At 28.9% G+C, this 14433-nt stretch overlaps 1 protein-coding gene across 3 annotated transcripts; it reads right to left on the bottom strand.

The window, feature by feature from the left end:
• Positions 1-9479: 9479 nt before the first annotated feature.
• Positions 9480-14070, bottom strand: LOC120071788 (glycerophosphodiester phosphodiesterase GDPD1, chloroplastic-like). Of its 3 annotated transcripts, none has more exons than XM_039024187.2 (9): positions 13675-14070; positions 13393-13586; positions 13081-13140; positions 12894-12974; positions 12609-12809; positions 12437-12532; positions 11978-12174; positions 11675-11882; positions 9480-9625 (listed from the first exon to the last, which is right to left on the bottom strand). In XM_039024187.2, exons 1-9 carry the CDS (start codon positions 13733-13735, stop codon positions 9572-9574), a joined length of 1152 nt encoding a protein of 383 aa, XP_038880115.1. In that variant the 5' UTR covers positions 13736-14070; the 3' UTR covers positions 9480-9571. The 3 variants fall into 3 exon arrangements, with proteins under 3 accessions (XP_038880115.1, XP_038880101.1, XP_038880107.1); XM_039024173.2 differs by lacking the exon at positions 9480-9625 and adding an exon at positions 9641-9818; XM_039024179.2 differs by lacking the exon at positions 9480-9625 and having other exon boundaries at positions 11487-11882.
• Between the last annotated feature and the right edge of the window lie 363 nt (positions 14071-14433).

Below are 14433 nucleotides of genomic sequence, written 5' to 3'. Positions count from 1 at the left end.
TATAATAATTGAGGATGTCTATCACTTACTTTATTTACTAATATGGAATATTTTTTTAATTTTTTTTGTTCGAATATAGGAAATTCCGAAGACGAATAGAAAGAATAGAGAGAAATTATGATTCGACCATGTAGGTAGATCGAAGTCGTTCCTGCAAATTCAATCTGAGTTGTAGGAAAAACAAGGTCGAGAAGTATGACGTGTTGACCTATTTAAAGAAACACACTCTAAAGGTGAAAAATTCGTGAATCAGATAGCTGAGGATGCACATGTAATCAATTTCGTTTTATTTTCATTTTGATTTTCATTTTTAAGTTCTGTCACTTGTACTTACAAACTTAATTAATTTATGCATAATCAAATGTTAGAATTACAATCTAACCTCACTCCAGAAAGTTCACAGCCACTAACAAAGGACGAAATTTGTGAGATGGTTTTGGGTAGACGACTTGGTCATGCAAAAGGTGTAGGTTGGGGCTCTAAACCTAAATCAAGAAGGGGTAGTAGCTTATCGAGTTTGTCATATACTCAAGGAATGGAAAGTATGGAGGTGAGGGAATTGAAAGCCAATGTCGAATAGTCTAAATCGAGGATTAAGAAACTTGAAGACGTTAAAAAACAAATGAGAGATGATCATGCAAGATAAATGGAAGAAATGAAAAAAAAAATGATTGAAGATATGATACGATCACAGAGAGAAGGGCCATCGAATTAGGTATGATTACTTCATTATCTAGTTGGCTAATATGTTGCTATCCTGCAATTATGGTAGCAAAGTAGTTATGTCTTACTAGTAGCTTTATGATAATGAATTGTTGGCTATCATATAGTTATGGTAGTTAAACAACTAGATTTTGATGTGTTTTCTGGTGTTTTATGTGTTTATGGATGTTTATGAAATTTGAATATTGTGTGGGGTGGGTTGAGATTAGTTATCTTTCTTTTGGAGTTCAACTTGTGGTTTCTATGTGTTTGTTGAGGTTTCAGGTAGAGAATATGTTGTCTTGGAAGTGTGTTGATTTTCTTTGTTTTGTAGGATTGTAGAATTCATCTTATAGCTTTTGTTTGTTTATAAAATAGGTTGAGATTAGTTATTATTTTGGAGTTCAACTTGTGGTCTTTGTGTGTTTGTGGAGATTTAAAGTTGAGAACATGTAGTCTTGGAAGTGTGTTGATTTTCTTTGTTTTGTAGGATTATAGGATTTTCTTTGTTTTGTAGGATTGTAGGATTTTCGTTGTTTTATAAGATTGTAGGATTCACCTTATGATTTTTGTTTCTTTTGTAGGATGCTGTTTGGAGATGATGTTGGAAATGTTGTTGGAGATGCTGTGTTGGGGATGATGTGTTAGAGAATTTTTCTTGGAGATGATGTTGAGAGTTCTTTCTTCTATATATTTGTCAAGAAATAAATCGTTTATAGACAATTTTGCCAACGTTTTTGTAATAAAGAATCCTATTCATTTTGTTTGTTTGTTTTGTTCCTTATGTGAATATTTTTTATTTGCTTAATGATGTTATACATTTTAGGTTATTCATATCAAATTAAAAAAAAAATTAAACATTAAAAATTAAAAAAAAAAATGTTTATCTCCCGACGATGTCTATACATGCATCGGGAGTTCCAAACTCCCAACGCTTGATATACAGTCGGGAGTTTATATCAACTCCTGACGGCATATGTTGCCGTGTCGGGAGATGTTCTCTCGACGGATATATCTTGACCAAACTCTGGACAACTAGTTTGTTGTCAAGGGTGGATCTTCCAACGCGTTTTTTACTATTTCTCGGCGATTTTAAGCGTCGAGAAAAGGGTATTTTCTTGTAATGCCTCAAACAATAAGATTAAGTTGTACTAGGCCTCAAACAATAATATTGAACTCAAACGATAATATCTTTTTTTCACGATTCTTGGGGGGAGGGGGGAATTGAAATTAAAATTGGCACATTTATTAAGTTTTGAGGTAAAGATTACAACAAGTCTAAGACTCAATTCCATATGTATGTATATATATATATATATTATTGGAAATGACTTGGGGGAGGGGGAAACTAAAATTAAAAATTGGCAAACTTATTAAGTTTTGAGGTATAGAGTGCGCCAAGTCTAAGATTCAATTCCACAAACATATATATTGTTGGGAATGACTTGGGCTTTTGACTCATAGTAAAAAGAAAAAGTAATTTTTGAAAGAAAAGAGGTAAAAATTGTTCCACATTGGAAGAATTATGATTGACAAGTGGGTATATATATAAATGCTTGCAAAGGAACTTTTAAAGTGGGGTGGTGGTAGATGTATAACCCTTTCACCATAGGCATGCATTACTGTTGTCACCCATCTTAGTAAAAAAGTAACGTTTTACTACCTTATAAATTTTTATAAAAAAGGTTACCGTTTTATTTACCAAAATAAATATACTTATGAATATACAGAAAATTCTTGCTTCTTATCTTCTCTATTTTTTACTGCCTTGGGGAGGAGGAGCAACCGACTTCTTGTGATTAACATCGAGGTCACATCGTTCTTGCTTTCAAGTCAATGACTTTATCTATATATATAAGTTAATTAATATTAATAAAACAATTGGGTAAATATATATATGTTGTCCGAAAAGAACATGAATAAAAAAAATATTGTTTTGTTTAAATATATTTAATATTCTTTTTTCAAGTACACAATTGTAATATAAGAAATTGAAATTCCAACTTCAAAGAAGTGGGTCAATTATAATAAAAATTTTAAATAGTATTAAAATTTGCGACATAATTTAAAATACTGCAAGAACATTGTGACGAAACAATTGATCATCATAAATAATTGCCAACAAAAAGTAAATGTCGCAACAAGCAACATCTTGATAAACTATCCCAATATACGACCTCAGAATAATTATCGCAGCATTTGACATTCAGACCACGTTTACTCTGGGTGAAAAGTAATTCATTGATGATAATATAAAAGTTGGATCCCAATTAATCACTTTTGTTGTTGTTTACCTGCATTCTATAATCGTAATGAGTTGTGGAGTCCATCTCGAAATTTGTAATCAAATTGTGCAATCTAATTGAGGAATAGAAGGTGCTCAACCTGATTGTGGTTGAAAATTATGTGGGACCCACTACGTTGTCATTTGCCATTATATATATTGTTATGAAAAATTAGGAATCTGCCACATTTATTGTTACATTTCGTTGGGGTCAAGTAGTAACAGTAACAATAATGGTAACAGTAAAATATGACAAATTCATAATTTTTGGTAAATACGATCAAAAGCAATCTAATTGTGTTTGGATTTAGGCTATTATGATTCATCCATCAATAAAATCTTATTTTGATTACACAAATTTTCATTATGGCTTGCTAAACACGGGCTTATTGTTTTCATCGCAATTTGTTTGCGGCACGTTAACTTTTTGTCACGAGTTGCGACGTTTGGTAACAAAACATCGTAGAAACCTTTTAGCACCCACATTTTAATGACTTTTTTCTATGATGAAAATTTTTCTCCCAAATGTTGAGGATTCCACATTGGAAAAATCAAAGTGACTCCACTTTCTTAGTAAGACTGACGAGTTACTTCTATTATCAATTGATTTTGAAATTGAATCTCATATTATCTAGGGACCATATTATTGGTAGGAATCTATCAGTGATAGACCATACTGTTGGTAAGAGTCTATCAACAATAGAAGTCTAACGTCTAAAATGATGTTATACACTTAGTTATTATTCTTTAAATGGTATTAGTTGCAATTACTCTATTATCTAATATAGTATCGGAACCCATAAAATGTAAAGAAATATTGGGAGTAATAAAAAATTTATGATCCCCTAACTAGGAAAGGAAGAAGAAAGTAAATTGTTAAAAAAGCGAGAAATGTATATTATTAAAGTAGGAACAATTGTTGATAGAATATACAAAGATAGATGTGGATTTGGCAAATATTTTTCTTAATGAACACACACCCACTTGATCACTTTGGACATATTCATATTTATAATGATACGTAAAAGAAAAGTTAAAGGTCTCCTAAGGGAATCCCTCTCTCTTCTCTTTGTTTTATCTTTCAAAGAATTTCAAAGGTCAAAGGAGATTGCGTGTGTGTGTTGAAGAGGGTTTCAAAATAAAGGAAACATAGAAACGTCAAAGGAAGCAATAATTGTTTCAACTAATGTATACATATCTCTCTCTCTCTCTCTCTCTCTTTCATTCTCTCATAGCCACCATATTATGTTTTTCATATTATAAACATTATACAATAATTTCAAACCTTCTTTCATCTCCACCAACATATTAAAATACATATTCTCCAGACTAAGATTGAATAACAAAGTTTTGAAAGTATCCATCAAACCACGATGTCATCGAAAGATATTTAATCGTATAATGTAAGTTAGTGATTTTTTTTTTTTGTAATCTTTTGAGTGATACTTCATCGATTTCTTATATAATGGAAATATTGATTCTTAACATCAAATCTATGTCAAGAAATTTAAAACTATTCCTTCCATCAATAAATTAAATAATTAAAATCTTGGAGTCCATGGATTGAGCTCAAAAGGGGAAAAATCTCTCATACTTTTCTTTCACTTGTCCTCTTCTCTTTGGCATTCTCAACTTTGGTTTTGACTACTTTATTTTATCTTTTTTATTTATAATAGTCAAATTATATTTTATTGTTGAATTGGAGAACTCTGCCAATTTGGAATTTATAATTTGATCAAATACGTACTCTTTGTAAATTCATTATTAAATTTTTGTTAAGATATATTTATTGTGGAGGCTTAAAATTTCCATTGTCAAAACTTGTTTGTGACACATTGTATTTATCTAACAAAATGATTCATAGGAAGGATTTGATAGAATGATTCAAACTTTTAAGGGTGCACATGAGTTGGGTTGGATTAGGTGATTTTTTTGGACTAACTCAAAAATTCGAATTAGTTGAGTTGGCTATCCGAATTACTCAAATAGTGTCTCCAACCCAACCCTTAAAATTCGGGTTAGGTTGAATTGGGTTGTTGAATTATTTTTTTTTCTTTTCATTTTTATTAACTTAAAATACTTAAATTTGTCTACAACACATATTAATAATTAAAAGTTCATAAAACTCAAATGTTAAATATTAAATACAAGATATCTAACATCATACAAATATATATAACTTACAATATTTATACGTTATAATATATATATGTATATTTAATAATATTAGAAATTTGAGTTTGGTTGGATCAACCCAAATTTTTAAAAGTGTAACCCGGACCCAACTCAACCATTGCAATTTGGATTGAGTAGTTCAGGTTATTCGAGTTGTTGTGCCATTTGAGAATACCTTTACAAATTTTAGATATTTGATTGAAACTTTTTAATGATAGATATACATTAAAAATATTAAATTTTACGAAACAAGTGTAAGTTTTCAAAATAAATAAATAAAATAAAATAAGTGTGAGATCAAAATCAATCTATACTTTTGTCTTTACAAAAAAAAAGAAAATAATAATAATAATTTATACTTTTAACAAGTGAATTAAGAATTTTAACTAATAAAATGATCAGATTAAAATGCTGAAATTTTGCCCGTTCAGTTAATTAAAGACCCTAAACTAATAATTTACTGATTAAAATCATAAAATTTGTCAACATATGGTGTTGTCTATTAAGACTACGAGGCTTCTTTGGTGAGACAAAAGGCTATTTCTAGGCCTTAGTGACAGTTATCCTTCTGATTAATTTGGAATGAAATAATGTCTAAATAGGGAGGGGAAAAATAAAAAAAAAAAGATATCCAACTTTAATATTTAGAAAGTCATTCCAATAAACTCCTTAAATATTGTTGGTTTTAATTAATTAATAACCCGACCTCCTGCTAGGGATCCGAAAATTTCATCATTCTTTCCTATCTCCGACCTCTATCGCCACAACGAGAGGGATATATGGAGATATAAAAAAGAGATTTTATATTGAAGCACAAATATTTCATGTGAGGCAAAAAATCAATATCAGACATGTATCAGATATCGATAAGATACTTTTTCGATACATATCTGATATGTGATTTGACGTATCTATTTCTATGCGTACTTCTTTTTCTTGTCCCCACAAATTCCACCAAAATATAAACCATTTTGATATCTTCAACAATAAGCTATTCGTTTATCTTCATATTTCTCCCTCTAATCTTCTTCTTCTACTTTGCAATATGAGTCACTTTTCTATTGCATTTTATTAACTATTGTACTTCAACATCTTAGATATTGTTTTTTTTATATTGTATTTCAGTGTTTGTATTCTATTTTGTGCTATTGTTATTAACTTGTATGTTAAATTTATCTATATTCTAGATTTTTTTAAGAAAAAAAATGTATATTCAACGTATCAATATCTTCGTTTTTTAGAAATATATATATTAAAAAATATTTTTAAAAAATAGTGCATCCTTAGACGTATTCGTATCTTAGTTTTTTAGAAATTGACGAATCGCCGTATCCAATCGTATCCTAGTCCAAATTTATTTATATTATTTAAATTAAATAAATAAATAAAATACAATGTTATTGTTCACTATTGAAGTTGGTCATTTTAAAATACAACCTCAACTTGTAATATCATCTTTTATGAAAAGTTTGGTGCAAGTCCATGAATAGTGGAAGGGTGCTTTTTTTTAATATATATATATATATATTATAAAAGTATAATAATTATTGTTATTAAAAATTTAAAATCAATGTTAAAAAATAAAATATCCAAATATGAACTTTATCTATAGAGGCTCCTTATTATCCTTTCAACAAATGTAGGGGCATTATTGTATATCCAACAAACTCCCTATAACAACTTTATGAGATAGCTAAGGTTTGGATAAATTTTACATTTAACTTATAATAAGGTTGTAACTTATGATTTAGGGCATGTTTAATTTCTCATTCATTTAGAAAAATCATATCAAGCCATCTTAACTACATCCAAGGATTTATTTCAAACTTTTGTTATTTTATTAACTGAAATTATTGTATTAATGTTATGTCAACAATTCAAATTGTCCAACTGATTAATAATTAGTGAGTGAAGAACGGACATGAAAATATCTCATAATCCATAAAGTTTAAAAAATTATATTATTTTTATAATAACTTTTTAAAAATGTATATGTATGCATGTATTTTCTTAGTATTACTTTTTTTTAAAAAAAAATTATATTATTTTTATAATAACTTTTTAAAAATGTATATGTATGCATGTATTTTCTTAGTATTACTTTTTTTAAAAAAAAATTATATATTTTTATGTATTTTAGAAAATAAGTTGACAATGAAATTCACCCACCAAGATCTGCAGGTAGTTCTCGTAAATTGATTTCTATATAAGATATATCATAATTATAGGTAAGTTTTTTTAGATGATTATGTAATTTCATTCGTTATTTTTCTTTAAAAATATCTCTTTGTATTGATATAGACTATTATCAATAATATTATGATTTATTATATAGATTTAAAAAGTATGAAAATTAAAAGAATTGAGAAAAAATTGAAAGTTATTTATGAATGGTAGGATATGTGTATCCTAATGAGAAATAAGAAAATTATCATGTTGTTTAACTCTGAAATTAATTAAAATAAATATATACAAAGTAATACAAACTAAAAATTAAGTTAAAAAAAAGGTTAAGAATACATTTTCAATAGAATGTTGTCGACATATGAGAGCGAAAATTTAATTAAAAAAATATCTATTTTTTAAAAAAAATTTGTTGAAGCGACAACTGGAAAATTTAAGTTAAGGATTTTTTTTCAGAAACCTCAAAAGTTTTTTTAACTAAATTTCTTTTTTGGGCAAGTACTACAACAATAGATAACAATACAACCAAAATTTGATTTTATAGTAAACTATAAATTAAAATTACATAAATAAGATTTGAACCTATAACCTTTAACTACCAAGGTTATGCCGTCTACTACTACACCACACTCAAAATTCTAAAAGAATGTTAGTTTTCAATATATATATAGTATGTTCAAAATACGATAATTCGAGAAGAACACGTATCCCTCTAATCCTTACACGACTCTGCATGTATGTGACAATAACATATAATTAAATAATTAAATGTGATCGAAAGAAACTTGGTTAATGAATTAAAAATGTTGATTTATTGCTGCTGCCGTCTTTGCGCAAATTTTTAATTTACTTTCATATCATAATATAATGTTTAAAATATGATTAAATGATTCTACAAGCAAACAAAAATAAACAACGAAAGACCCTATAATTACGTAGGAATCTTGACTTTCTATATAAAATATTTCCAATTAATTGGCTTCTAGATGTCATCATGTGTCTTTGTGAATATTAGAGCTCCATTTTATTTATTTTAATATTTAGTTTTTCATTTTTTGGATTATTTTTAAATGTAGTAAAATGAGCCAACTTATTTATAAATATAGTAAAATGTCGATTGCTATCGATATCTATTATTGTATATCACTGATACTGAAAAATATCTATAAATACCTATTAGTCTCTATCATTGTTTATCACTAATAGATATTGAAATTTTACTATATTTAAAAATATTTTTAACAGCCTTTCCATTTAAACTACTTACCCTTTTTTCTTGAATGTTAAGTATTAATACTGTGTGAGTATGAAGAACTGATTATTCATTTAAACTTATGAATGAGTCACATAGGAATAATAATGAGATGACTTGTAAAAGTTGAATTCGTTTTATATTTCCAAAAAGCAATTATTTAGAAGCAAGGTCTTTATGGGTTTTATGATAAGTGAAAGAAATAGCAAATCCAACTAAGGAATTATAAAAATAATCAAACTAAAATCGATTGAGATTGGATAAAGTTTTGTTGGAGTGGAAGTTATAAATATAGATCTTTATCAAAACGTCGATAAAAATATAAATATATATAAATGGACAAACGTGTATGTATATATATATATCCTAAATTTAAATTTTCATGGATACTGCTTATTTTTCTATTCAAGAATTTTCTCTTGAAAATTTCTCATTAAGAATTAACTATTAAAAAAAAAAATTAAAATATTTACAAATGTATTATTTAATCAAAATTGAAAAAAAAAAAAAAACACACACACACACACATCATCCTCATAAACGAAAAATATAAATTCTATGCATGAAACACGATCCTATGAAGTTAAATAAAGAGTTTCGTAGAGAAACCATTTCTCATCCCAGAATATATATATATATATATATATTAAATAATTCCTAGTTTCTTTCTTAAAATTTTTATTAACTTCTTAATACTAGAAAATTATTGTGAAGGATAACTATAATTTTGGACTTCCCATTTAAGTAATTTGGCTCTTGTATGTTTCAATAAAAATCTTACATCTTTTTCTACTTTATTTTGATATAGTTTTTTCGTCCACAGGTAGTAATAATATGTGGAAGAGAATAAATTCTCTACGTGTATGGATCGTATATCAACACTTTTAAAGAAAATATCGAAGAATAATATTGATTGTGTTGGGTTAATGAAAGTCAAGATTGTAAATACGTAAATGTGCAAGAATCGATCATTGTCAAGACAATAACTCAAAATATATTTTCCCATGTGACTGTCCTCTCTCTTTTCCCTGTCATTAGAAATTTAATTCGGTAAAATTGCCACAAAAATGCATGCTTCATAGCAACTACTTATAGTCGATTTGAAAATATGCATGTCACCTATTAGCCGCTTGATATGATTTAAAGTATTTCTAGAGCTTCTTTATCATACATATAGCAATGCAAAACTATATATTCTCCTGCCATTAAAGCCTCCAAAATCTAGAGGAGAAAAAAAAAATCTTAAATAAAGATATGATGGAAGATTGTTGGCACAAGATTTCAAGAAAAAATTTTATTTGTTAAATAGGAAGTTGATTTTATTATTTTTATATATGTTGATGTCAAAATTCAGATGGATTAAAAAATATGACCTTTCATAGTAACAATGGTAAGTTCGTTTAAAAGGGAGAACAACTTAACTTTCATAATAGAATTTGAGTTACATGTTAGATTATACAAAATACCAAAAACATTAAGCCCATAAAATTTTAAGTCTCATATTTAACTCTTGAAATTTAGATTTTAGGTTAAAAATCACTTTTAATCTCTAAACTTTCATAAAAATAACAATTTAGTTCCTAAATTTTGATTTATAACAATTTAACTCCTATACTTTCAATGTTGTAACAATTTAACCCATAAACTTTACTATACAACAGTTTAATATTTATATTTTAAAGTTTGTAATGATCTAATCCCTATTCTAGAAAATCATGTTAAAATTTTATAACACTTCTTACATAAATAAATTGATAAATTAATTAGAGACTCAATATTTTTACAAACTATATCGTAAAATAATAAAATTTGATATTTTTTTTTTATGTTAGGAACTAAATTGTTATAAATTTAGAAGTACAAAGATTAAAATTGTTATGTACTAAAATTCAGGTACTAAATTATTACAAAATTGAAGGACTAAACCGTTACAAAGTAAAATTTAGGAACCGAATTGTTACTTCTAGAAAATATAGGGACCAAAAGTATATTTTAACCTAATTTTATTTAAAAGTTACCCTTTGATTGCCCTGGCAGATATTTCGATAGATATAACATGAAAAAAGGTCAGAAATTTGACAACTCAAAGTTATAGGCATATTAGCATTTTTTTTTTTGGGTTAAAAATCATTTCTAATCCCTAAATTTTCATAAAAGTAACAATTTATTTTCTGAACTTTGATTTGTAATGATTTAGTCCTTGAATTTTCAATTTTGTAACAATTTAATACTTGAACTTTACTATATAACAATTTAGTCTCTATACTTTCAAATTTGTAATAATTTAGTCCCTATTGTAAAAAGTTATATTAAGATTTAATAAGATTTCTTGTATAACTAAATCGATAAACTAATTAGAGACTCAATATCTTTATAAAATACAAGGTTTATGTCAATAATAAAAATTGACATCAAATTTTAATAATTTTTTTTTACTTTAGAACTAAATTGTTTCAAATTTGAAAATATGAGGACTCAATAGCTACATATTAAATTCAGAGACTAAATTATTACAAAATTGAAAGTATGAAAATTAAATGATTACCAACCAAAGTTTATAAATTAAATCGTTACTTTTATAAAAGTTTAAGGACCAAAAGTATTTTTTAACATTTTTTTCGCCTAGGAGTTTTTCGCAAAATTGATGAAAGAGACAATGCGTAAATTAAGTTTGTTTATTGAGATATTTACCATAAAATAATTTAAAGAAAACAAAACAAAATAACCTCCATGATTTACATTTTTAAGAAATATTTTTAACATCCTAATTAAAATTTTAGACATAGAGAAAGTATTTCTATTTTAAAAATTAAAAATAATAATAATAAGATTTTAAAAGAATTTTTAAAATGTAAACTAAAAAGAAAAAAGTTGCAAGTGCAATCTCCCTTTTTGTGAAAATGGAGACCAATGTTTGGTCTTCCTTTCTACATTTTACTCTCCAGAAAGAGTAAGAATGGCAATGTTTATTCACATGCATTGATAAACTTTAATTATATTATCAATGCCTATTTACATCGATAAAATTGTATTATATTATCAATGTGCGAACTTAAACTTGTATTTTGTGAGCATACCTGCTCGCCGTTCATCAGAAAGCAAGCCCTCTGTTGGGAGTAGTCGGGTTTCGTTCTGGCCTTCATGTTCATTTGCTGCTCATGCGAGCCCTCTTCTTGCTCTGAAGAGATGATATCAGAGACTGCCCCTGTGATCTCTTGTACTAAGTCGACGATTACTCCCTCAACGGCCAGCAAACGTTGCACATACACCACTTCTGGAAGATTACTGCACGGCAGGAGTATGTTTCACACTTGGACTTCAAGCAAATTAAAGAACATTTATAAGAGAAAGGAAAGCATGAAGACAAATATGAAATTTACTTCAATTGGCCATAGGTTATAAGCGAGAGTCCTGCATTTCTAATTTTATCAACTGCTGCAGGATTTCTCAAAATTGATGTGACTTCTGCAACAATTCCATTCAAACCTCCCATCATACACACGTTAATAGCCTCCTCTAACGAATTCCTTCTAATATCGGGATAAATTTTCGACCCTCCGTTCGTCAGGAAGAATACCTGTTAGATAAGGTGAATGTAAAGAGACCTCTATTGATACTTGTTTCCTCTTCATTAGGTGAAGATCTTCCTACAAGGCTATTATGTGAGCTGTGAGCCTGTGACAGACTTTAACAGGCATTTTATTATTCTTTGTAAAAGACTATTGGCAGAGTATTTACAAATGGATACAGCCTCCATAGTTGCTCAACATCAGAACAAAATGGAATACGAAGAAAGAATGCAAATATTTATAGAATAAGGTGAGAGCAAATGATCTTACAGGGTAGGTGCTCTGAAGTTTCTTAACTAACTGAGCAGCATCAGGTATAAAGCTTGAAAATATAATAGGTCTGACCATGGCATTCTTTTCCACAACCTGTGAAAGTTTTTCTTTTATAAGCATATCAATACCCACACAATCTTAGTTTGCATATATTTGGCAAAGCAACTACCTGTAAAACTTGTTGGAGCATTTGAGAAAGTTGCTCTTCTTTATAGATTATCAGATCATCAAATTTCAATTCTATATTAAAACCAACCGAATGCTCAACCTTCTCAAAAGTTTCTTGCAGCGTGCACAGCGGCGCATCATTTTCAACTTTCCACTCAAATATTTCCCCATCTATGGTCCTCCTAAATAGAGGCTTACCCATCTGAATTCTCACAAATACAAAAAAGTTACAAGACTTAGATATTCATCTTTCTCATTCCCCAATTACTCCAATGGAATCTCTTACCTTCCCAGGATTATCTTGTGGCCCATATGAAAGAAATTCATCCAGCATGAGATCTGTTACTCTCTTCTCCACGATAGAACCCTGAAACAAACCAATAGTCATTCAACAGATCAATAACTGCAGTTGGGGAAAACTTTATCTTAAAAAATACTAGTTGAAATGAGTTGAGGGAAAGGAAGGGCTTAACCTTTTCCTCAGTAAGAATCAAACAGTCATGGAAAATGACTGGACAACCATCTTTGGTTACCTACAAAAATTGGTTCTTAAGAAGTTCTTCCTAATAAAGACAAGGAAATGAAAGAGAAAAGAAAATTAAATGTGTATTCGTCGATAATTTCACAAGAATAATCCACATTCATTAGACGACAAGCAACAATTTGAACTTTAATTATAAAATTGAACGCACAGTGGGAACAGAACATTCAAATTATACCATAACAAGCTTCTTTCGACATTCATTAGAGATCGAAAGAAGCAATAAAGAGGAAAGTTCCCTAACCTGAACATCAAATTCGATGAAATCGACAGAAAGCCTAGTGGCCGCGTCGAAGGACGGAATGGAATTCTCCTTAATGAATTTGAAACGCGGATCAGGGGAATGCAAGATGTTCATCCCGCATCCTCTATGACCAATCACCAAGAATTTCGACGATCTAAATGTACGTTCATTTGGACCTTCCCGTAAGTTAGCCTCTAAAATTCAAACAGAGAACAAAATGTGAGCAAAAGTAAGAGAAAGCAAGAAATTGAAGGATACCATTTTGATTGAAGAAGAACAGACCTCGGGGTTGGGGGAAAGGCAAATGTGGTGGCGGTGAGGAGGTGATCGGCGGGGGAAGCATCGGAGATTAGGAGGGGGGAATGTAGAGCCAGCATTATTGGGGGATTTACAGCAAAAAGAGGAAAATTAGCACCGACAAGGTAGAAAATTCCAGGTCCTTCGTAACAGGGAGTTGCGAGAGACGACGAAATTTGACGTGTGGGCTAAGGAAGACAATGGAAGAAGAAATGAGAGAAAAAGGGGAATTGTGAAGAAGAAATTAAGAGGAAAATTTAAGAAATTCTGAAGCTTCGGGCAATACCGCTAGATTCCCTCTCAATAACGAATTAGGGATAATCCTTCTTTTGACTCAACAACTTTTTCTTTTTTTTAGTCCTCAACTTTGTTACGTTTCATGGTTGATTTTGGAAATTGTTCTCTCTTCTTATCTCTCAAATTCTTTTTTTTTTAAAAAAAAAAAAGCAATATGAGCCAAAAATTCAGAATCAGAATGGCCCTCCTACATCCCATGCTTGTAAGAGTGAAAGTAAGTTGTCCCCACAAACTAACACAGATCATTTTAGGACAAAATGCTTTGTCACCCAATATAAGATTAATCGAAGCTAAACATACTTAATTTTGAAGTTTTTATGGTTGAACAACTGGAAAAAACAAAGTGTATCATGTTGGTATATGTAGTAATTTTCAATTCTTTTAAGTCTTTCTTAACAATACTTTAATATTCTCAAGATGGGCTCATTCAGATGTGATATTGGTTTA

Source organism: Benincasa hispida, chromosome 1, assembly GCF_027475165.1.
Source record: "Benincasa hispida cultivar pf3 chromosome 1, pf3_genome.v1.1, whole genome shotgun sequence".
NCBI lineage: Eukaryota > Viridiplantae > Streptophyta > Magnoliopsida > Cucurbitales > Cucurbitaceae > Benincasa > Benincasa hispida.
This window is presented reverse-complemented; position numbering and strand designations above follow the sequence as displayed.

Bases quoted from the DNA above. Each gene is read 5' to 3' on its own strand.
- LOC120071788 (XM_039024173.2), bottom strand. From the start codon at position 13,735: ATGCTTCCCCCGCCGATCACCTCCTCACCGCCACCACATTTGCCTTTC. The intron at 12,810-12,893 runs GTAAGAGATTCC...GTGAGAATTCAG, and splicing joins CACAAGATAATCCTGGGAAG to ATGGGTAAGCCTCTATTTAG. The intron at 9,819-11,674 runs GTATGCTCACAA...TTTCTCCTCTAG, and splicing joins TTCTGATGAACGGCGAGCAG to ATTTTGGAGGCTTTAATGGC.